Below are 23,465 nucleotides of genomic sequence, written 5' to 3'. Positions count from 1 at the left end.
TCCCATCATCATGACTCATCCATTGCACCTGGTAAGTACATCTCTGGACATCTCTGCACCCCATTCTCCTTGTATTTAATTACCCATTAATAAATTAAGCTACTTAAAACGATCTTGTGATCCTTTCATAAAGTGAAAATACCTTTTGTGATTTAATAATTTTACCCTCTAATTTACACACTTGCAAGTAAGATGACCTAGAATTTTGTTTAGTAACGCAAGAGGTCGTCTCTCGGGAGGCGGAGTATATTCAGAGAGTTTTCCTTTGACTCCACCTTTCTAGACGGCCTGGCATTTTTATGGGGTACTTCATGCAACAGTAATCAGACAGCAAATGGGTTGAACTAAATAACATTTCCCTGAGATGCTATGATTCTATTTTCCATTTCACAGATTGTTAAAATTCAATTTTTTCCCCCCTAGATGCCACTTAGGGAAAGTTGCTTCAGAAACATTTATTAACAAACTTGACTTGGATAGGTTTTTAAAACGATTTGCTTTTATGTTTTTCACCTTTCTGCGTTATAACTACCCATTTTCTGACGTTTAGTCTACTCTCACGAAGGCCCCACAGAGTAGTCCAAAGACATGGTCATATTGCTGCGAGTTAGGAAACCGCAGCTTGAGAAGAGCCGACGAAACATCCGGGAAAAGAAAGAAGACTACGACTCCCAGAAAGCAGCGCACCCCCGCCTCTCCCGCCCGCAGAGAGGGGCGGGGAGAAACAAAGACAGTCCCAGCAGGCGCATTTCCCGCGACCGTGGGGCGCTGCGCCGGAAGCCGGAAGAAGAAAAGCTGCCGATTGTGTATTCGGTAGGCTGGCGTAAGAGGAAGCAGCCAATTAGAGTGTGCATCTCTCCCGGAGTCCCTGCCCCTTCCTCGAGGGACTTTCTGGTGGCGGGAAAAGTTTCTGAAGTTTTCCCGCCGGGGCGGAGTCAATTTAGGGCGCTCCGTGCGGCTCGCGAGCAGGCGATTCCGAGGCAGCGAGCATGGCCGGGACCGTGGTGCTGGACGATGTGGAGCTGCGGGAGGCACAGAGAGAGTACCTGGACTTCTTGGATGACGAGGTGAGGGAGGCCACTGCTCGAGGCCCGGTTGCTTGGAGACCCCGGGGACTGGGGCGGGTTGGGTGGCTGCACGGGAGGCTGCTTCTCTCTAGAGTAGCGACACAGCCTGGGAGCGAGAGGCCCGTCAGGCCCCCAGACTCTTGGCTGCTGGAGCCTTCCACCCTGAAAGTGTAATTTCTAGCCGTGGAGTCCGTCGCTAATTGGCTCTCGAGAGCTATTCCATAACTGTCCTAAATACAAGTAATGCTTAGGTCCCGGGAACAGCGACAGGTTTCCTTCAAGTGCAAACAAAATGAAGAATCCCACCTTGGCCTTTTCGAAATTATGTCCTGCCCCCTTTTTTTTGGATATGATGGGAGACAGATAATAACCTGTCGTGTGTGTAAAAGTCTTTACTGAGATGAAAAGACTTCCTGATTCGGCTGCATCCTTTTTTGGTTTCCTGTAATATGCAGATTAAGAGGGTTTTGTGTGCATGTAACGGGGGTTTTGTATGTCATCCAAGTTTTAAATCCATAGAAGGTTGAAAGGTTGATGCTGTGTCTGTAAACAAATAGCTAAACTTCCCTCTTGAGTTCCTTTTTATGACATAAAAACTGGGGAAGATAATTAAGTAAAATAAATTGGGAAATAGAATATTTTAATTATTTATGTAACTTTTAATGAAAAGTCATTTTAGTATGTATACTAAAAGTTCATTCATTTTACTTTTTAAAAGGTTTTTACCTATCCTCCTCTTAGACTTTATATGAGCTTGTTTTAATGCCCCATACAGAAATGTTTTAATAAGCTGTTGATGATAATAGAATAATAACTTGGACTGTTTTCCTTGAGGAAATTATTATGATTCCTACAGTGTCCCCTTTGCATCTTTTTGGAATCTGAGGCCATTGATGAATGGATACTTGGAGGTCAGCACTGCCCAGAGAGTGATTGATTTATCCTGTTGTGACAGTTACCTGTGTTTTAAAACATCTAATTTTTTTATGGTTGTGCTGATACGTGGTGGCTATTTTGCAGGAAGACCAGGGAGTTTATCAGAGCAAAGTTCGGGAGCTGATCAGTGACAACTATTACCGGCTGATTGTCAATATTAATGACCTGCGCAGGAAAAATGAGAAGAGGGCTAACCGGTGAGTGGCAAATGGGGGACATCCTAGCTCTCCATAAAACCGTTGTCCTCCCTCTTCCCCAAGTCTTAATAGGGCTTTCCAGGAAGCAACCTGGGTGAAACATGATTGACCTAGAAGCCCTTGTTGCCTCATCTGCTCCTATGTTTTGTTTTGTTTTTTTTCCTTCTAAAAGTAGGTGGTAGATATTTTCCTCTCAAGTGCCCCACCTTCTAATGTTTAACTAGGTATCATTTCTGTATCTTAGACAAGCTGAAGTAAAGTTGACCCATAGTTCTATTTTACTGAATCTTGGATAACAGGAGCAAATAGGAGCTGGATTCCCTCCTTGGTCTTGATGATCTAAGAATGTCCAGTTCCCTTTCCAGGGTCACTTTTGTGGAGTTCTGGCCTCTCTGCCTAATGATTCTTTTTTTTACCCATATGTAGCCTTCTGAGCAATGCCTTCGAGGAGCTGGTTGCCTTCCAGCGGGCCTTAAAGGATTTTGTGGCCTCCATCGATGCTACCTATGCCAAGCAGTATGAGGAATTCTACATAGGATTAGAGGGAAGCTTTGGTTCCAAGCATGTCTCTCCCCGTACGCTCACCTCTTGTTTCCTCAGCTGTGTAGTCTGTGTAGAGGGCATTGTCACTAAATGTGAGTATGTTAAAGGGGGTAGGGGGTAAGGGAATGATAGACTTCGGGTGGTTGGGGCTGGAAAAGCAAGAGAGGCAAAGTAGAGCTGGTAGGTTGTGGCTTCAGAAAGGTGGATGGTTGAAGTTACAGGTGAACTTGGAGGAGCTCAGAGTGTGTGCAATGTGATACCTTGAGTGTCTACCTGTGCTAGCAGGACAGTGAATTCTGAGAGGTTGAGGAGAATCTTGGCTCCTAGCAGTTTTCTTATTCCAACTCTGAATCCTTATTATTTCTTAGTTTACATCAGTTGTATTTAAAATTTTACGTAGATACAGTATGTTCTATATAGAAATTTAAAAATGTGTAAAAGGTAGATAGTGAAATAAATTAGTTGGAAGAACACAGTATTTGGAGTCATTGTTTGTAGGCTTGCCTGTGTTAAGATTACATCTCCATCCCTGTCTAGATGGATGACTGTGAACGCATATTTCCCTTCCTAGGCTCTCTAGTTCGTCCCAAAGTTGTCCGGAGTGTCCACTACTGTCCTGCTACCAAGAAGACCATAGAGCGGCGTTATTCTGATCTCACCACCCTGGTGGCCTTTCCGTCCAGCTCTGTCTATCCCACGAAGGTGAGGGGGATGAATCCATTGGGCTTCTTTGGGGGTTGGAGTCAAAGATGTCTGTTTTCATGAAAGTAATTGGGTAATAGATGAAGTCTTTTTTCTAGAAGTAGATGATGTAAAAAGTAGGGCTGGCCAGCATGTAATATAGAAAGTAAAATAGAATTATTTTAAAAAAAGAATATGTATTCATTTTAGAAAATTTAGAAAATTGTGGAAGGGTTGAATAAGGGAAAAAAGTTCTTCAATTTGCATAAAGTTAAACTTTTAACAAGTTAAAATTGTATGTATTGCTTTGTAATAGGCTTTTTAAACTGAACATAGGAAAATAGTTATGCTATAATGCTGCTATATATAATCTTTGCAAATGTTATTTTTCTGTGCGTATAAGCGTCCATAAAACAAAACAAATGCCAGTTTATTAAACCATTCCTCTGTATGTTGAATATTTAGCTTGTAGAAAGCCCATAATTCCTAAAGTTAGTTTTAGGAGCTTGGTAGGTTTGGGAGAAGGCTGGCATAGGAAAGGGCTTTTTACTTGGTATTGGGATTGATCTGAACTGAGAAAGATGGAAGGCCTTCTTGCTTAATGAGATGAAAGAAAATGATTAATATTGGTTACTTGATGTCTGAACTTATCCTATCAAAAAATGTTCCCTTCCCCCCATCAAATTTTAATTGAGAGCTCTTGTATCTGAAGTATTGCTAGATTCTGGAGAACACAGATGTAAATAAACTGCAGTTCTTGTCTTCAAGCTTATCTTATATTAGCTTGATTCATAAGAACAGAAGGGAAAAAAAGAGGAATGGAGACTCATAAAGTAAATTACTATAAATCCATAGAATAAAATGAATACCAGGCAGCTGTTAACAACAGCAAAAAGACAGAACTTGCAAACTCCAAGCAGGTTACATGTAAAAGGTTATCCCTGGGCATATCACAGTCATGGTAATTTTACCAAATATAAGGAGAAAATAAAGGTGGAGGAATCTAACATCTAAGCAACTAAAACAAGAGTGAGTATCTTAGAATTTTAACTGAAATATGCTTTAAGTCATTTAAGCTACTTCCAAATGAATGGTTGAGATTTGGAGAGGTTAAGTGTTCTAGTTAATGAGAGCCCCGTAGGACTAGGACCTTTGACTTCTTTTTTTGAATTTTCTAAGACATCCTCTAGTCTTCATTAATACCCCCACTTTAGCTTCTAGAACTTATCTAGGAACCCATATTTTGGCTCAGGGAGTACTTGTTTCTGCTAATCACTGGCCGATCTTCTTTTCTTGAGGTTGAAAATACATTGTACCAGGTCTCTTGGAGGTGGTCTAGCTTAAGAGCCATGGTCTTTGGAGTTATATCTGGTTCAAGCCCAGCTCTGCTTACTCTGTGACCTTTGGGAACTTATTATAACCTCTTTCCTAGCCTCAGTTTCCCTATCTTTAAAATATGAAAAAGATCTGCTTTACAGACTTGTTGGGAAAACTACATTAGATAATTTTTATGAAATAATAGCACAATGCTTGATAGTAAGTACTGAAGAGATCATGGTTTGTTTTTTTTTTTTAATTCAATGGCAGGGAAGCAAAACTTAAGAATTGCTTTTTTTGAAGTTTATTATACATACAGGAAAGCTCATATAACTCTGCAGCTTGATGAATTTTCACAAACTGAATATATCTTTATTCAGCATCCAAACCAGGAAATAGAATCTTACTAGTACTCAGAGATACCTCTTGATCCACTACCCAAGGATAACCACTATCTTGATTTTTAACAGGATAGGATACTTTTCCTGACTTGATACTTTAAATACTTTTTTGAGTTGGGTTTCTTATGTTTAACATTATGTTTGTGAGATTTCTTCGCATGTTATGGAGGTATATTTCATACATTCTCATTGCTGTATAGTATTCCCTCATGGGAAAATACTAACATTTATTTGACCATTCTGCTGTTAATGGTATTTGGATACTTTATAATTTTGGCTATTAAGAATAGTACTTCTGTGAACATTCAAGTATACATGGCTTTGGTGAATATTTCTGTTGGGTATTACTTAGGAATGCAAATACTGTGTCATAATATGTTCACCTTTACTAGGTGAAGTAACAGTCTTAAGTTAGGTGTTAGTCTAATTTGTGGTATTAAGCCATGGTCCTTTCGGAATATGGATCACTCCTTCCATTAAATGATTAGCTACTAGAACAGAGATAGGATGGGAGAAGTTATAGAAGGTATCTGGCTTTTTTGTTGTTCCTGTATACTAAAATCTCATTAAGTCATTTCCAAATATTGTTCCCCACAACAGATGAGTATGGCATTTCTAAGACAGGGCTGAGATAATTGCTTTTCTGTGTTCCTTTTTAGGATGAAGAGAACAATCCCCTTGAGACAGAATATGGCCTTTCTGTGTACAAGGACCACCAGACCATCACCATCCAGGAGATGCCGGAGAAGGCCCCAGCTGGCCAGCTTCCCCGCTCTGTGGATGTCATTCTGGATGATGATTTGGTAGACAAAGTGAAGCCTGGTGACCGAGTCCAGGTCGTGGGGACCTATCGTTGCCTTCCTGGAAAGAAGGGAGGCTATACCTCAGGGACCTTCAGGTAAACGATCAGCTGTCAAGTGTTTACAATGCTGCTGGCAGCTTCCATTTCTGGTAGTATTCTTTGTTGTCCAGTTCGCCATATTCCAGAGAGTTATATCTGACAGGTGGAATACTGTTCCTGCCTGGAAGGAAGGAAACCTCTTCTCTGGCAGACAAAACTGGTGATAACTATTTGTACTAAAAGTGGGAGTTACTGGTAACATGACTACAGTCTTATGGTTTATCTGGAAGTTTCTCGTTGCTGTCTTCTTTCCAAACACACTTCTCTCTGAAGCTCTGTGTCAAGTAGCAATAAATAAATTCCAGAAGTGAGGCATGATTAGTATATTTGGGTCATCACCTGAAAGACACTCAGTTACTGAATTGAGAACAGCTTTTTCCCCCTGATTATCTCTTTTGGATTAGTAGACTAAAAGGCTTATTGCTGCTGGGAGTTAGGAATAGCTTCTAATGTTCAAAATTGAACATAACAGGCTTCCTCTTATTCTTTTTGTCCCAGGACTGTCCTGATTGCCTGTAATGTGAAGCAAATGAGCAAGGATGTTCAGCCTTCATTCTCTGCTGAGGATATAGCCAAGATCAAGAAGTTCAGTAAAACCCGTTCCAAGGTTTGGCATCCTTTGGGGATAGATAGCACCATACCTTGAATTTAGGGTTTGAGGGTAGGAAGGATTTTGGTGTGGATGGCTATCTTTTGTATGGGTCAGGATGAAGGTCAAGATTTATTTTTCCTCTGGAGTATTGGTGTTAGTGTCTTCTAGTTTTGTCCCAGTCAGAAAGTAAAAGGATATTTTTGTTTTTTTAGTATTTCCTTGTGCTGCTTGCTGGGTTGCTAAATGGACCTAAATACAAATGTTAGCATAAGAGTTAAAGTATCAGCCTGTGTAGTTATACAGATGAGTCAATTTTAAGTTATTACTGATGACATTAATGATGAATGATTATTTAAACTTAAAATACATTACTTTGTTTTAGTCCTCCAATTTATTTTTCCTGTCTTTTTCCTTTTTTAAGACAGGATGTTTAAGGTTTTTTTCCTGTTACCTTGGCTTGCAAAATGTAACTTTGTAATATCTTTGGGGAGTAGATTTGTGCAGTTTTCCTCTGGTGAGGCTTTGTTTCATACTGAAATTATTTTCTAGGGAAGATTTTATAATTTGAGAAGTGTTTTCCAGTCATCTGTATTGGATGACTTAAGTGGAGATTTCATTGGAAGGTGGAAAGAACTGCAATGGCAGACCTTTCATAGGTAGTTCTTTCTGTATTTATAGAATTAAGCAACATATATGAAAATGTGATAAGGATTAAATCCTGAAGTACATTCTTATTAAATCTCAAATATTTCAAAACTGGGAACAGTTTTTTTCCCCTAAAAATAAAACCTCTAAGCAAGTTTTGGAATCCAGACTACCTTTATATCTGTTTTGTTAATGGTCTAGTCAATGTGATTTATCTTAGAGCTTTTGCAGTTAGGAACAGTGTCTATGTTTCTTCTTCAAATAGTGTCAATCAGCTAAAGTATAAAGTGGGAGTTCAGTCAGATTCCTTTGAATGTCAGTAGGCTTTTCACTCACTTGGTTTCCCTCTTCTAGGATATCTTTGACCAGCTGGCCAGATCATTGGCTCCTAGTATCCATGGACATGACTATGTCAAGAAAGCAATCCTCTGTTTGCTTTTGGGAGGGGTGGAACGAGACCTAGAAAATGGCAGCCACATCCGTGGGGACATCAATATTCTTCTGATAGGTATGATGTTGGGGATTTGCTTTATAGACTCTTGGCCTTAGCTTGTGGATTGTGTTTGTGAGAATCTATAGTTTATAAGATTGTGTATTCTGTTGCTGGCAGTACTTCAAAGAGCAAAAGACTAAAGGAAACTTAAAATTATTCTTTCTGGGTTCCTGATTTTAATATCTATTGTGTATTATTCCACAGATGGTAAAGGGAAAAGTGAAGGAAGAATAGCAGAACTTACTGGGGTAATAGTTAGGTATCTTTTCTTAGTTTCTTTTCTTAGTTTCCTAGAGACTCACCATTGACTTCATCCAAATTACAGGAGACCCATCGGTTGCCAAGTCTCAACTTCTTCGATATGTGCTTTGCACAGCACCCCGGGCTATCCCCACCACTGGCCGTGGCTCCTCTGGAGTGGGTCTAACAGCTGCTGTCACCACAGATCAGGAAACAGGTAAGAGGGTAAGGGTCCTTAGCAAAGGCCCAGCAGTGAGATTGAGCACAGATTCTTTGAGCTTGCACTAGGCACTGGCTTGTGTTGGGAAGAGGTTCATTGGGTCCAGACTGTAGAGAACTGAGTATCTGGCAATAGTAGGTGAATTATTTATTAAGTCTGTTGTGGCATCCTATTAGTAAGAATATCTCTTACAGAGAGTTTCAAAAGAGAAAGCTTGGCAAATTGGAAGGGAAATTAAACTGAAGACTGTCCTATTTTATAAATTAGAGGAAGATATTTGAAGACCAGTGAAAGAGAACAAAGGTCTTGTTGGGAAATCACTTGATGAGGATGAAAAGATAAAATCAAACTATGTAGGAAGTTTGAAGGAGGCCAGCTGCTTAGGGGTCAAAGTGGAACAAGGGAGACATTGTTGAGGGTAGAGCTGAAAAGGTGACCCACTTAGAGTTTCCTTTGACTCTCTTGAGAGCTGACATCTCTTTACTACATTCTTAAGTGCTGCAATGAATGACACATTGGAAGAGGCTGAAATCCCTCTTCTTGGTCTCCTACAACCTAGACCTTCACATTAATTATTACCAACTCACTTCTTAGGGGAGCGCCGTCTGGAAGCAGGGGCCATGGTCCTGGCTGACCGAGGCGTAGTTTGCATCGATGAATTTGACAAAATGTCTGACATGGACCGCACAGCCATCCACGAAGTGATGGAACAGGGTCGAGTCACCATTGCCAAGGCTGGCATCCATGCTCGGCTGAATGCCCGCTGCAGTGTTTTGGCAGCTGCTAACCCCGTCTATGGCAGGGTGAGTGCAAAAATGGACTATATTCTCACAACTTGTGTAACTTGTTTTGACATTAAAATAAAGGTACTACATGCCTGCACATGGTAGTAGAATTTATGTTCAGAACAGGGATATCATATGAAAAGTAAAAGCCTTCCTTCTTTTTCCTGTCCCTTTCCCAAGAGGTAACTAGCAAATACACTATCTCCTTTTTGAGAATTTTTTCTTTATCTTGGGTTTTTAGCATTACCATGAAGTGCCTAGGTATAATCTTTTTATTTATCCTGCTTGGAGTTTGCCGAGTTTTGCCTTTTTGTTTATAATGGCTGGTATTCATTCTGTTGTATAGATTCATAAATTTACTTAATGAGTCTCTATTTGGTGGGCATTTGGTTGTTTCCTTTTTTCTCTTTTTGTTTTTATGAATGAAGCTGTAATGAACATCCTTTTACGTGTACTTTGCTATACATTTGGGAATATATCTATAGGATAAATACCCAGCAATGGAATTGCTGAATTTGTTTATATGCATTTTTATTTTGGCAGAGATTGCCTAATTGCTCTCATATAAGATTATACCATAATACTTCTCTTAACTAACACTGCTTAATGATTTTATCTATCAACTCCTTTCATCCTCAATAATCCTATGAGATAATAGGTATTTATTATACTCATTTGACACATGAGAAAAAATGGTGACACTTGTTCAAGGATTATAAGCTAGAAAATAGTTAAGCCAGGATTTGAACACACTTGCCATGCTGTGCTTTGGCAGTTTATATTTCTAATCTTTGGAAATATCTCTCTGGTGGTACTTTTTAAAACACAGCAGTTCCCTGGTCCCCAGCCCAGAGTTTCTGAATCCATATCTCTGACTTGGGGCTCTTGGTAGCTGTGGTTCAGAAGGGTTCCATAGGTTGGTTCTAATGTATACCCTGGGTTGAGAACCATAGATTTATGGATTAATGGTAATATTAGGTCATTCTGAAGAATGGTATTGGAGAATGTAGGGAGAAAGTGGCATACTTATTCCTGAAATAAGAATATATCCAAAATTATTTTTCATATTAATTAGGCCCTCTGTCTGAAAAGTGTATGTGGATGGTTAGGTATCAGCCAGATAGGCCCATAATTGACTATGGATCATTGACCATTTTACTCATTACCACCTGTGTAAGGGTCTTCAAGGTTCCTAAATGCTTCTGGTCTACCCACCTTTTACTGTATTTATAACAGGTAGGGCAAAAGGAATCATCTTTCAGGGTTGATCCTGCCTTTGGAATGTGAAGAGCAGAATAAAGCTTGGGAAGAGGTGACTGATTTTTATACCCATATTTACCTTGTTAGAGGTGCCTAAGCTAGTAGATAGGGTTTAATTTGCTTAGAAGGAAGGTGATGGGACTTCTGATCTACTTTAGGTCACCTGGGCTTTAGTTTGAGAAGGGTTGCAGATAGCAAGAGGTGATTCTGAATTTTAATGGATTTAAAATACTTGGCTAGATTTGTGTGTATTTTTTGTTTGTTTTTTTAAAGGTCTAGCTTGCCATTGCCACTTTTGAGAAATCAGTTTCTTCTATCAATGTTATTTCCATTTCCCTTTTTCTTATGTTCACCAGTATGATCAGTACAAGACACCCATGGAGAACATTGGGCTGCAGGACTCACTGCTGTCCCGATTTGACTTGCTCTTCATCATGCTGGATCAGATGGATCCGGAGCAGGATCGGGAGATCTCAGACCATGTCCTTAGGATGCACCGTTACAGGGCACCCGGGGAGCAGGATGGAGACGGTGAGGCCATGACAAGAGTAAGAGTGACTAATTAAAGGGATCCTGAACAGAAGCAGTTAATTCGAGCCCAGCTTAGGTGGTGGTGGGTGTTTTAATGTCTGGGCCAGGTGGTTGGTGCCACCTTCCTTATTTGTATGTTCCTTGCTTCTGTTTCATTCTGGGTCCTTGCTTTGTGAATCTTGACTCTGTCTTCCCTTCCAAAACTATCAAAGAAGGAATTTCCACTGACTTAAAGCTCTTTCTTTTCTTTTTCCTAACTTGGGCTTTTCTAGCCATGCCCTTGGGTAGTGCTGTGGATATCCTGGCCACAGATGATCCCAACTTTAATCAGGAAGACCAACAGGACACCCAGATTTATGAGAAGCATGACAACCTTCTGCATGGAATCAAGAAGAAAAAGTAAGCAGTCCAGATCCTGAGATTTATGTCATCAGAACACATGTATTTCTGAGCTCAGAGGCATGATGCTTTCCAGGCTGATGTCATGCTTGTATTCATAACTGTGGGCCAGTTTTCCTTTCTGGGTCCACAGATAAACCCTTTATCCTGACCAGTTGCCTTGTAAATGTTTGTGGGTGATTCACCTCACTTTCAAATCTTTTCCTAAAACAAGACTTTGCCAGCACACCTTACTGATGGTGGGTGTGTGATGTCACCTTCATATATATGAAGGATTGCACATGCCATGTAGCCATTTGTGGTGAGTTTATGGTGAAGGATCAGTGGGTAGCAAGATTGGAGACTTTGCAGTTGGATTTAGATGAAAAAAAAATTGTGATCAGAGCATAAAATATGGGGTCCTATACCTCTTGTTTTGACCATGGTGTAGTGGAGGCATAGAATAATCTTCAAACCTGCTGATTTAAGAATGCAGAATCTGGTATCAGGAAACGGAACTTGAGTCCACTTACCTTCTCTAAGCATGATTTTCCCATCTCTGAAATAATACCTACCCTGTCTACTTCATGAGGTTGTAAGAATTAATAAGAATATGTGAAAAGGCCTAGTAAATGTTCCATATGCATGGGCATTGTGCTAATGGGATCTAGGACATGCTTCTGCTTTGCCACTCAACCTTGACTTCTCTGAGGTGAGGCAAAACCGCTACCCCAGGTGGGTGGCAGGGAAGTGGGATTCACTGTGTATGGGCCCAGGGAGAAGATGGTGAGTGCAGCTTTCATGAAGAAGTACATCCACGTGGCCAAAATCATCAAGCCTGTCTTAACACAAGAGTCGGGTACCTACATTGCAGAAGAGTACTCCCGCCTGCGCAGCCAGGACAGCATGAGCTCCGACACTGCCAGAGTGAGTCCCCAAGGGGAGGATGGGCTGGGAATCCCTTAAATATTTGACTGGAGAAGGGGTTCCTCCTATCTGGGGCTTTGAAGGCATTTTAACTTAGTGCTTCAACCTTTTTCTTTCTGGTTTGAAGGGCCTCCTGTAAAACAGTTTTAGTCATTTCTTTTTACAAGTGAAAATGAAATCAGAACTCCAGAGATACCCATTTATCTCATTAGTTCAAATTGCTTTGGTTTCCAGAAGCTGTGATTCATTAATCAACATAGGCACAGCTTCTGGAAACTAGTCTCTATTCTTTTTTTCCCCCCCTATTTGTTCATACAGTATTAAAAAGAGTTGTCCTCAAAGAGCTCAGATCTGTGAGGAGGAGGCAGAAAGGTATTAGATATAGGTGTTCCTAAGTGTACTTTTTATAAAAAGGAATGAATGTGAAGGAATATGGGAATATAGATGAAAAAGCTATTAGCTTTTCTTTAGACTTTGCAGAAGGAGTATGACTGTCAGGGAAGACTTTTCAGACAGTGTGATCATGGGAGCTGGACTTTGATGAATATGTAGGAGATTGACAATCATGATGTTTATCCAAAACTATTTCTAATAACCTAATAGAACTGCCCTTGAGTTTATCTAAACCTGTTGGGGCAGTGTAGTCAATTCAGGATTTTATAAGAGAGAGGCCCAAGTCCAAAACCTTCATGACTTGTCTTCAGATTAAATATCTCCCTTTCTTTTCAATTGTTCCTCCCCTGATGTGACATATTCCAGTGTGTCAGAGACCCTGAATGGAACATAATACACTATGTAATTATGTTATTAGTGAGAATGGTAAATCCCTCAACTTGGATCCTGTAGTTCTGCTGCTACAGGCCAGGATCTCATTAACTTTCTAAGTTAGTTTGGTAATTGGGGCTTAAAATGGAACATATAACCTGTGAACTTTGGTAGCTTTCTAAATCTTTCAAAGATTTGGTGAATATATTTAAAACCTGAATATATGTGCTTTTGAATATTAGTATGGTTGACTTGAAAGTAGAAGTGACCAGGACACATTACTGAAGGGTCATATAGTGGACGGTTCAGAAATAAGATAGAATTAGGGCTAGGTTTGCTTCCCAGTTCTGCAGCTAGCTTTTGGACTTTGGGCAAATCCTTTTACTTCTCAGGTCACAGTTTTCTTATCCATAGAATGAGAAGTTGGATAATGTCAGGGATGCTTAATTAAGAAGGCATATCATAATAGCCTATAATTTAAAAGGTACACCTGCTTGGACCTCAGCAGAAAATTCTGATTCATTAGGTCAGGGATGCCATTCAGACAGTAGCACTTAAAACAGATAAACTCACCCCTGTTGATTTTGGTATATACCTTTGTGAGAAGAATTAAGTGAGTTTACCCAACTGTTAAAAATTTGTCCTAGATTTCCTTTTTCACACCCTTTCCTAGTGTGATATTGGGCAAATTACTTTAAGCTCTTTGAATTTCATTTCCTCATCTGTAAAATGGGGTATTAATATCTTCCACTCCAAGTAATTAAGAGGGTTAGGTAACATGATGAATGGTTTTTTGTTTTTTTTAAAGATTTATTTTTTATTTATTTCTCTCCTCTTCCCCGCCCCAGTTATCTGTTCTCTCTGTCCATTTGCTGTGTGTTCTTCTGTGTCCACTTGTATTCTTGTCAGCGGCACCGGGAATCTGTGTCTCTCTTTGTTGCGTCATCTTGCTGCGTCAGCTCTTCATCAGCTTTCTGTCAGCTGTCCATGTGTGTGGCGCCACTCCTGGGCAGGCTGCACTTTCGCGTTGGGCAGCTCTCCTTACAGGGTGCACTCCTTGTACGTGGGGCTCCCCTATACAGGGGACTCCCCTGTGAGGCATGGCACTCCTTGCACACATCAGCATTGTGCATGGGCCAGCTCACCAAACGGGTCAGGAGGCCCTGAGTTTGAACTCTGGACCTCCCACGTGGTAGGTGAATACTCTATCCATTGAGCCAAATCCGCTTCCCATAATAAATGTTAAAAACAAAGTTTTTAACTTAAAAATTTTTTTATTTTGGAATGCTTTCAGACTTGCAGGAGAGTTAAAAAATATTACAAACCCCATACAGAGAATTCTAACATACCCATATCCTTGCCACCCCTCCCTGCCCCTGATCTCCCAATTTTAACATTTTTGTCACATTGGCCATATCATTTATCACTCCATTTTCTGAATCCTTGTATTTTGGTTGTATTTACCATGTTCCTTGAACATTTATGGTGTTTACCTTAAGTGCAGTTATCAAGTTCAAGAAGTTTAACGTTGATATAAAACTTAGTCTATATTTTAGTTTTTCATGTGTCCCAATAGTGTCCCTTTGGGCCTTTTCCTTTGTTAGATCCCATCCAGGATCATGTATTGCATTTAATTATCATTGTCTGTTTATTCCCCCCCCCCCTTTTTTTTTAAATTGTGGGAACATATATACAACAGACTTTCCCATCTCAACCATTCCCAAGCATACCTTTCAGTGGGACTAATTACATTCAAAATATTGTACCCTCCCCATCTTCCATTACTAAAACTTTCCCATCACCCTAAATAGAAACTCTACACCCTTTATGCATTAGCTCCCCATTCCTCATGCTCCCCTCCCCTACTTTGTCTTTAGAAGCTTGCATATTCTCCATATTTTTTTTAGTTACCATGGAGATAAAATTAAACAACACAAATCTATGACAATATCATTTGCTTTGATACCAACTTAACTTCAGTATATACAAACTGTGTTCCTGAACCCCTCTGTTTCTCCACCTTTATGTAGTTCTTGTCACAAATTACATGTTTATACCTTGAGTCCAAAATCACTGGTTTTTATCATTACATTTTATTCATTTGCCTTTTAGATCCTGTTAGAAGTAAAAATAGGGTTCCAGACCAGAAATTCAGTAGAACTAGCACTTAAATTTACCCATGTTGTTAACCCTCACTGTAGATCTTCATTCCTTAATACAGCTTCAGCCTTTTGTCTATTGTCCTTTCCTTTCATCTAAATTCTCTTTAGCATCTTTTGTAGTAGTGGTGACAAACTCACTCAGCTTTTGTTTATCTGGGAATGTCTTTATTTCACCTTCGTTTTTGAAAGACAGTTTTTCTGGATATAGAATTCTTGGTTTGGCAATTTTTTGCTTTTAGCACTTTAAATATGTCATCACACTACCTTGTCTCCATGGTTTCTGCTGGAAATAGGCACTTAATCTTATTGAAACTCCTTTGTATGTGACATGATGCTTCTCTCTGGATTTCAGAATTCACTGTCTTTGGCCTTTGGCAGTTTGATTTAAATATGCTGATCATGTTGGTTTATTTGGATTTGTTCTCTTTAGAGTTTGTTGTGCATCTTGGATATATATATTCTTGTCTTCCATTAAATTTGGGAAGTTTTCAACTGTTACTTCTTTGAATTTCTCTCTGTCCTTTTCTCCCGTCTCCTGGGGCTCCCACAGTGTGTATATTGGTGTGCTGGATGTTGTCCTATGGGTTCCTCAGGCTCTGTTCACTTTTCTTCATTCTTTCTGTTCCTCAGACTGAACGATTTCAATTCTTTTCAGTTCTTTCTTCTGCCAATCTGCTGTTGAACCCTTCTAGGGAATTTTACTGTCTGTTACTGTGGTCCTCAGCTCTATTTAGTTCCTTTTCATAATTTCCATCTTTCTATTGATACTCTGCTTTATCTAGGCCATTAGTTCCTTCTTCTTTGTATGTTTTGTAACTTTTTGTTCAAAGCTAGATATTTTAATATTTGGATTCTGAGGTGTCTGTTTCTTAAGCAGCTTGTATCCAGCTAGTGTAATGACAGAGTTTTCCTTACATGTCAGAAGTAACCAAAAAAAAAAGAAAATGTAACACCTTTCCTAATACTTACAAATTGAACTGTGTGAGCACTCTCCTTCAAGTCTTATATAATGAGTTTAGAGAATAGCTCCAAGCCAAAGTATAGGGACCTCCTTGATCCTTTCTGCTAGTTTTGTCTTGGGCATGTGATATGGCCCTAGGAATTCCCTTATTTACAGGAATACAGATGTCCCTCACCAGCAATCCCTTACCCCAGGGAGCATGACTTGAGTGTTGTCTTATGGTGTTCAGTAGGAAAGCTTTGTGAATTGCCTTCTACAGGCAGGGCCAGCTTTGGAATGGCATGTACCTCAGGCCACCACCAGAGATTGGGCCAGACATACATGTTGCAGTATGTGCACAAGGGTTGCTCTGTTTCTTATGGCACTGGGACCAGGAATCTGCACTGGAAGTGTGCACTGGCTCCTTGCTGAGCCCGTGAGGGGTGAGGGAGGTCCAGCTAGGGCACAAGGATATCCTATCACTTTTAAGTAGTCTTTTTCTTGATTTGCACTCACACTGATAGTGCAGTCTTCTGTTTACTGGAGCTCTGAGAAAGATGTTTCTCTCAGTTCTTGCTGATTATTCCACACCCTTCACTTTTATCATCTTTTTAGCATATGTCTTTCCAGCTGTAAGAGGCCTTATAAAGACTACAGAGTTCCGATTTCTTTGCTAGGATTTCCTGGAGTGTTTTTGGTAGTGCCTTTATTTTTCCCTTTCTGTATGGTGGGGAAGATGGACATGTCTAAATAATTCTGGATAAACAGTCCTCGCATGTTCTTCACCAGACATCTCCAGTTACAGCCCGGACGCTGGAAACTCTGATTCGATTGGCTACGGCCCACGCCAAGGCCCGCATGAGCAAGACTGTGGACCTGCAGGATGCAGAGGAAGCTGTGGAGTTGGTCCAGTATGCTTACTTCAAGAAGGTGAGTATTCAGATGTCTGTTCGGCCATGAAAGATTCTCCTGAGTAAATCGTTGGTGCACGTGCTTCACAACCTCATGGCTGACACCTGCATTTACATTGTCAAAAGAAACCAGCATTTGCTTACCAGGGTTCAGTTTCTCTCTCCTTCCTCTGGAACTTGCAACACCAGTGGTTTTCAACTCTGACTGCATAAGAAAATCAGTTGGAAGTGTTTAAAATTCTGATGCCAGGGCCCTGGAGATTCTGACTTAATTGATCTCCTCCACCTTCAGACAGTTTCTTTTGCCTCTTAAAAAGTAGGTATTTCCAGAATTTTCCCCTTCTTTCTTCTATACCTTTCCTCTTGGCAGTCTATTCAGGTGTTCCATTGGCACCTCAAAAACTTGTGTCTAGAGTTGAACTCTCATACTCACCTCCCATTGTCTTTCTCTATTTTTGTTGCATGATGTATCTTATCATTTTAGATAGCAACCCTGGAAGCTTGTCTCCCTTTTTCCCTTGTTGCCCACCTTTCCCCCAGTTTAATGAATTGTAGCCTTTTGAGAGTTTGATTATTGTCTGATAAGCTTCTCTTGGCCTTTTCTCTTTGCCAGTGTGAGAGTTGTCCTTAATTTTAATTAAATACCTGATTTGTAAAGAACTGAACTGTTTCCTACTTAACCATTATGGAGTGGACATTATTTTTACTTTATTCAGTTAATATTTATTGCATAACTACCATGAGAAAGAAACAGGCACACCTCCCACCATTTTTTTAGAGATGGATAATGCCTTATCCCCCTGCCCCTGGGATGTGGGTACAAAGGAACTATAGGTCATTAGACCTTTGAAAGTCAGTTCTGCTGAAGATGCAGAAGGCACTTTTTATTCACAGTTCTTTATTCAGTTCCCCAGTATCAGTGATCCCTCCATACCTTGTTTGGTCCTAGGTTCTGGAGAAAGAGAAGAAACGTAAGAAGCGAAATGAGGATGAATCAGAGACAGAAGATGAAGAGGGGAAGAGTCAGGAGGATCATGAGCAGAAGAAGAAGAGGTAAGGTGGGACAGAGAGATGAAAGATAAAAAGGGTCAATTTGGGGCTGGGAAGAGGGATGTGGTGGGATCAAGTGCTATTTATTGACATCATCTTCAGGAAAGAGCTGCCTAGACCGGTAGAGAAATGAGCAAAGAGAAAGAGTGAGCAGTCCCCTCTTTTGTGTTGAGTATGATGCTTTTGACTTCTTTCCAGGAACAATATACTCAAGGTTTTTTGTTTCATTTTGTTTTCACTTAGATTTTTGAGTATGTGTTTTGAAGTTTTGTCCCCAAGATTATTATTTTTTCCCTCATGTCTGTAGTTGACTCTGTAATGGTGGGTGAAATGAAAAGAGAACATTTGGAAGCAGAGCCTGTTTTAGGTTCTAGTACTTTTGTTCTCTTTCAGGAAAAGCCATTTGTACAGGTCTTAGTGTTTCTCTTTGATTGTAGATGGTTCTGTTTTCTATTGCCTGTGGTCATAACCACAGGATAGGTGCTCCCAGAGCTTCTTTCTTAACTGTTACCGGTATTTTAGGAGGAAGACACGCCGCTCGGATGCTAAGGACGGGGACTCATATGACCCCTATGACTTCAGTGATACAGAGGAGGAAATGCCTCAAGGTGAGTAAGTGAGCATCCCTCTGTTTATCAGAGAGGTTGTTCCTTTAACTGCTCATCGTTTAGTTGCTCTGTCTACTGCATGTTCTTATGGGCTTCCATCTGCTACCTGCTTGGGCCTCTGTCCAGGAGGTTCGTCCCAGGAACCCCTGGGAAATCCACAGAAAAAGCCTGGGAAAGTAGGTTTACTCAGTTGTTTGCTTTATTGATGAACTGTGCTCTTTTGCCAAATCAGGTATAAGTGTCCCAGATTATATATGTTGAGGGTCTCCTTTATCATTCAGTGGGAGTTTCCCATTATCCTCATTGTTCTATCTGCCCCATAGAAAGCATAAGTGTTCTGCAGGCTCAATGAAGGATGGGGAGTGGGGAAAATAACTTCTGGTGTTTGTAAAAATTACTTTATCTTGGTGTCTTCCCAACCTCTTCAATTATTAATCCTCTGAAGTGCACACTCCAAAGCCGATGGACCCACAGGAGACCAAGGAGTCCCACGGGGTGGAGTTGAGTGAATCCAGGTGAGAAGGGAAGTTGTTCCTGCTCCTTTACAAAGTCCATATGCTATTGAGGCAAGGATTGTATCAATCTATCTATACGTCTAATTTTTTCTTTATTAAATTGTGGCCATTTTGAATGAATTTTTTTTTAAAAGATTTATTTATTTATTTTTCTCCCCTTTCCCCCCCACCCCGGTTGTCTGTTTTCTGTGTCTGTTTGCTGCATCTTCTTCTTTGTCCGCTTCTGTTGTTGTCAGCAGCACAGGAACCTTTGTTTCTTTTTGTTGCATCATCTTGTTGTGTCAGCTCTCTGTGTGGGCAGCGCCATTCCTGGGCAGGCTGCACTTTCTTTCATGCTGGGCGGCTCTCCTTATGGGGCACACTCCTTGCGCATGGGGCTCCCCTATGCGGGGAACAGCCCTGCGTGGCACAGCACTCCTTGTGTGCATCAGCACTGCGCATGGGCCAGTTCCACATGGGTTAAGGAGGCCCGGGGTTTGAACTGTGGACGTTCCATGTGGTAGACAGACGCCCTATCCACTGGGCCAAGTCTGCCGCCTGAGGTGAATTTTTATCACTAGGGTTTCAGAAAACAGGTTTGTAAATTTCAGTACTAGACATGTTTTGTTTTGTTTTTTGTTTTTTTTATTTCTCTCCCCCCCTCCCAGTTTTCTGTTCTCTGTGTCTGTTTTGCTGCGTGTTCTTCTTTGTCCACTTCTCTTGTTGTCAGTGGCACAGGAATCTGTGTTTCTTTTTGTTGTGTCATCTTGTTGTGTCACCTCTCCATGTGTGCGGTGCCATTCCTGGGCAGGCTGTACTTTCTTTCGTGCTGGGCGGCTGTCCTTATGGGGCGCACTCCTTGTGTGTGGGGCTCCCCCATGCAGGGGACACCCCTGCATGGCACGGCACTCCTTGCACACATCAGCACTGCGCGTGGGCCAGCTCCACATGGATCAAGTAGGCCCGGGGTTTGAACTGCGGACGTCCCTTGTGGTAGACGGACGCCCTAACCACTGGGCCAAGTCCACTTCCCGACACCTCTTTTTATACCTTAAATTGCCCATACTCACGATGTGTGTGTGTTGTTGTTGTTTTTAAGATTTATTTTTATTTCTCTCCCCTTCCCACCTCCCCCTCCCCAGTTGTCTGTTCTTGTGTCCATTTGCTGTATATTCTTCTTTTTGTCCACTTCCGTTGTTGTCAGCGGCTTGGGAATCTGTTTCTTTTTTGTTGTTGTTGTGTCATCTTGCTGCATCAACTCTCCCTGTGTGTAGCGCCATTCCTGGCAGGCTGCACTTTCTTTCGCGCTAGGCGGGACACCCCTGCATGGTGCAGCACTCCTTGTGTGCATCAGCACTGTGCATGGGCCAGCTGCACATGGGTCAAGGAGGCCCGGGGTTTGAACTGTGGACCTTCCATGTGGTAGACGGATGCCCTGTCCACTGGGCCAAGTCCACTTCCCTCACAGTGTGTTCACTGAAGAAAATTTGGAAAACAACAAGAATTTAAGGGGGAAAAATAAACATTAAAATCAATTGTAATTCCACTTCCCAGAGACCGCTATTAAAATAACCGTATCTTAAAGTACTCTCTGAATTAGTTCATATCTTTTCAGTAACTAAATAGGGTTTCTGTAGTAGAAATGTGTCAACATTTATTTAATGAAATTACATTAATAAATGAAAAAAAAATTACTTCTCTAATGATGGACATTTAAATTGTTCCATACAATTGCTGTTTTTTTTAAAGCATTCTTATATTTATCACTGTGCACTCATGCAACAATAAGAATTCCTAGAAATGAATCCCTAAGTCAAAGAGTATTTGCTTTGAAATTTTTAGTAAGTTGCTAGTTGTCCCCCCAAAGTTGCCACACTAGTTTACGTTTCTTCCAACAGTGTACATGAGTGCCAATTTCCCACCCTCAAAAAGCCTCTAACTTTAAAATGTCATTTCTCAGTGTGCATAAAGCTCAGTTTAGCTTTAAAGGGGGACGCTTAGAGTGGAGCAGCCATCACAGGCAGAAATGTGTGTGCATGAATACTGGGGGGCCCTGTACTGTATTAATACCTTGGATTTTCCTAACAGATCTTGCCTGAGAGCATTTGGGTGTGTTTGCTCAGCCTTTACCCTTTCTCTTGTCTTGGGCAGGTTGAAGGCATTCAAGGCAGCCCTTTTAGAGGTGTTCCGGGAAGCCCATGCCCAGTCGGTGGGCATGAATCGTCTCACAGAATCCATCAGCCGGGACCAAGAAGAGCCCTTCTCCTCAGTGGAAATCCAGGCTGCTCTGAACAAAATGCAGGATGACAACCAGGTCATGGTGTCTGAGGGCATCGTCTTCCTCATCTGAGGGGGGCTCATCTCTGAACTTTGTGGGTTCTGCCAAGAAAGTTTCTCCCAAGCTTCCTGTCCTCTTTCCCAACCCTAGCTTTTGCCTTCTTTCCCTGAGTGTTTAATTAAAATGATGATAGGAGACACCTGGTTAGAGGTGGAGTCAGGACTCAGTGGAAGCTTTGGAAACGAATCCTGCCACTGCATAATGACAGAGAGGAAAGTGGGGAAGTACTGAGACTATTGCATCTTCATTGCAAGGCACTGGATCTTACTTTCTTCACTTCCCTTCCCCAAACTAACCAAACCATTGTTTTCTGTAAATAATATGTAACTTCTGACTATTTTTGGGGGGTGAGACACAACTTGTTTATCCTCATCCTATCTATGTCTTTTGGATATTTGTTCTTCAATGCACTTTTGTCTACAACAGACTTGAGGTTTTTCTATGCTGGTGGAGAACTCTGAGGCCAGATCATACATCATACAGACCAAGAAAGCTTTTTTTTTTTCTTTTCCAGTAGTGCCGGTTAAGACTTAAGTATTTTTGACCTAAATATCCAAGAAGTTGAATAAATTTAACCATTTTACACTGTGCACATGTTACTCTTCTGTTGTGTTTTTGTTTTTACAATGGCAAGAGGCTTACTAGGTGTAAACTCTAGGAAAGATTAAAGGGGGCGTTAAGCAGGATTGGACAGTGAAAGCCTTCAGATCATGTTGTAGACCTGACACCTTTTTTGAGATTGCAATAGCTGTATCCTGCTGACCATTGCTGAGGGTCCTCTTCAGATGTCAAAACGAATTGTCTGAATGGAGAAAGTAAAGGCAGGGGCTGAGACTCAAGTTGCACCAGGGTGAAGGAGGAGACCCATAACTCAGTACTCATGTTAGAGGGCCTCCCATGGGGTGGTGCCTGAAGGGTGATTCTGGGAAAGGAGAGGGCCCGTTTGCAGCCATATTAATGGCTTCTGGGGGCATCGCCAAAGACGACAACCTGGGAATGGAGGAACCCTCCATCTCTTGGGGAAGGGAGATGCCCTCCATCTCCTCGGCAGGGAAAGAGCTTCCCAAGCTGCTCTTCCTCATGGGAGTTGCTTCAGATTCTGGATCTCACAGTGGAGGGTCCTGTGTATCAGGTCCTCCTGGCGTTGGTGACAGTACCTCATCCTTCTGGCAGCTTCCTATTTTGGGTTATTTCTAATCTGTGTTTCAAGAAGGCAGCTTCCCTGGTCTGCTCACCCTTTGCTTTCTCTAAAGCATGAGCTCTGAGCCAGTTGTCATGGGCTTTCTCCTCATAAAGAGCAGTCTGCTTTCTGAATAAACACTGTTTATTGCAGTTTTCATTCCATTTCATCAGCTCTTTGCTTGTAGTTCTGTACTTTCTCTATAACCATGTTCGCTTTTTCCTCTAGCTCAACAACTGCACCTGGCTTTGCTGCTGCTCACAAGCTTTCAGTTCAGGCTTCTCTTCTGTGGCCATCCTTCTTTGATCAAAGATTTTGTCAAGAATCTCTACTTTCAGACTAAAGGTTTTGCATTCCACTTCAGCTTTCACACACTTCAATAAGTCATTCCAATTCCCTTTTATATTCTTGCGGGTTGCATTTAGTGGACATCAAGGCTCTCTGCTGACATTTTAATGGTTTCAGCTCATTCTCAACTGTTGATATGGCAGTTTTTGTCTGCGAGACACCCATCATTTGTGTCCTGAGTTTTCATCTCCATGCTCATGTTACCTGCGAGTTCTCTATTCAGACATAGAGAGACCCAATTCAGCTGGGAGATGCAGTTAGTCAAAGCAGCAACCTCCTCATTTTCAGTCAGATCTCTTTCCAAATCTTTCTCCGTGTTCTCTAAGACTGGTTTATTCCTGGACATGAGAGTGCTCTTTTCTCTGGCATTCAATTTCCTGCTGCAACTGCTCTTTCTTGGTCTTTAGTGGAGCATCATCCTTCCATTGCCTCTTATTTTCTGACTTTGCTTTCACCTCAGTGATAACTACCTGGAGGAAGGGCACTTTTGACTTTGGACATGGATGAGGCAATTGTTAATATAGTATTTTAAATTTCCTGTGATTTTTTTCCCCC

General features: G+C 41.2%; 1 protein-coding gene across 1 annotated transcript; it reads left to right on the top strand.

Annotated features, from left to right (window-relative positions):
* The first annotated feature begins 775 nt into the window (after positions 1-775).
* On the top strand, positions 776-21,972 carry MCM3 (minichromosome maintenance complex component 3). Its single transcript, XM_004463773.5, has 17 exons — positions 776-1,067; positions 2,088-2,200; positions 2,627-2,835; positions 3,315-3,445; positions 5,802-6,040; positions 6,542-6,650; positions 7,635-7,788; positions 8,099-8,230; positions 8,828-9,036; positions 10,635-10,809; positions 11,082-11,208; positions 11,964-12,114; positions 16,771-16,911; positions 17,842-17,945; positions 18,465-18,550; positions 18,996-19,065; positions 21,196-21,972. Exons 1-17 carry the CDS (start codon positions 990-992, stop codon positions 21,392-21,394), a joined length of 2,427 nt encoding a protein of 808 aa, XP_004463830.1. The 5' UTR covers positions 776-989; the 3' UTR covers positions 21,395-21,972.
* Positions 21,973-23,465: the final 1,493 nt, after the last annotated feature.

Source organism: Dasypus novemcinctus, chromosome 11 (assembly GCF_030445035.2).
Source record: "Dasypus novemcinctus isolate mDasNov1 chromosome 11, mDasNov1.1.hap2, whole genome shotgun sequence".
NCBI lineage: Eukaryota > Metazoa > Chordata > Mammalia > Cingulata > Dasypodidae > Dasypus > Dasypus novemcinctus.
The sequence above is the reverse complement of the archived record's forward strand: the minus strand, read 5'-3'. Positions and strand labels throughout refer to the sequence as shown.

What these genes read in the sequence shown, in the direction of transcription:
- MCM3 (XM_004463773.5), top strand. Translation starts at nt 990, where the DNA reads ATGGCCGGGACCGTGGTGCTGGACGATGTGGAGCTGCGGGAGGCACAG. An exon ending in CATCAATATTCTTCTGATAG is followed by an intron (nt 7,789 to 8,098) that starts GTATGATGTTGG and finishes TCCAAATTACAG; the next exon opens with GAGACCCATCGGTTGCCAAG. An exon ending in CACCACAGATCAGGAAACAG is followed by an intron (nt 8,231 to 8,827) that starts GTAAGAGGGTAA and finishes CTCACTTCTTAG; the next exon opens with GGGAGCGCCGTCTGGAAGCA.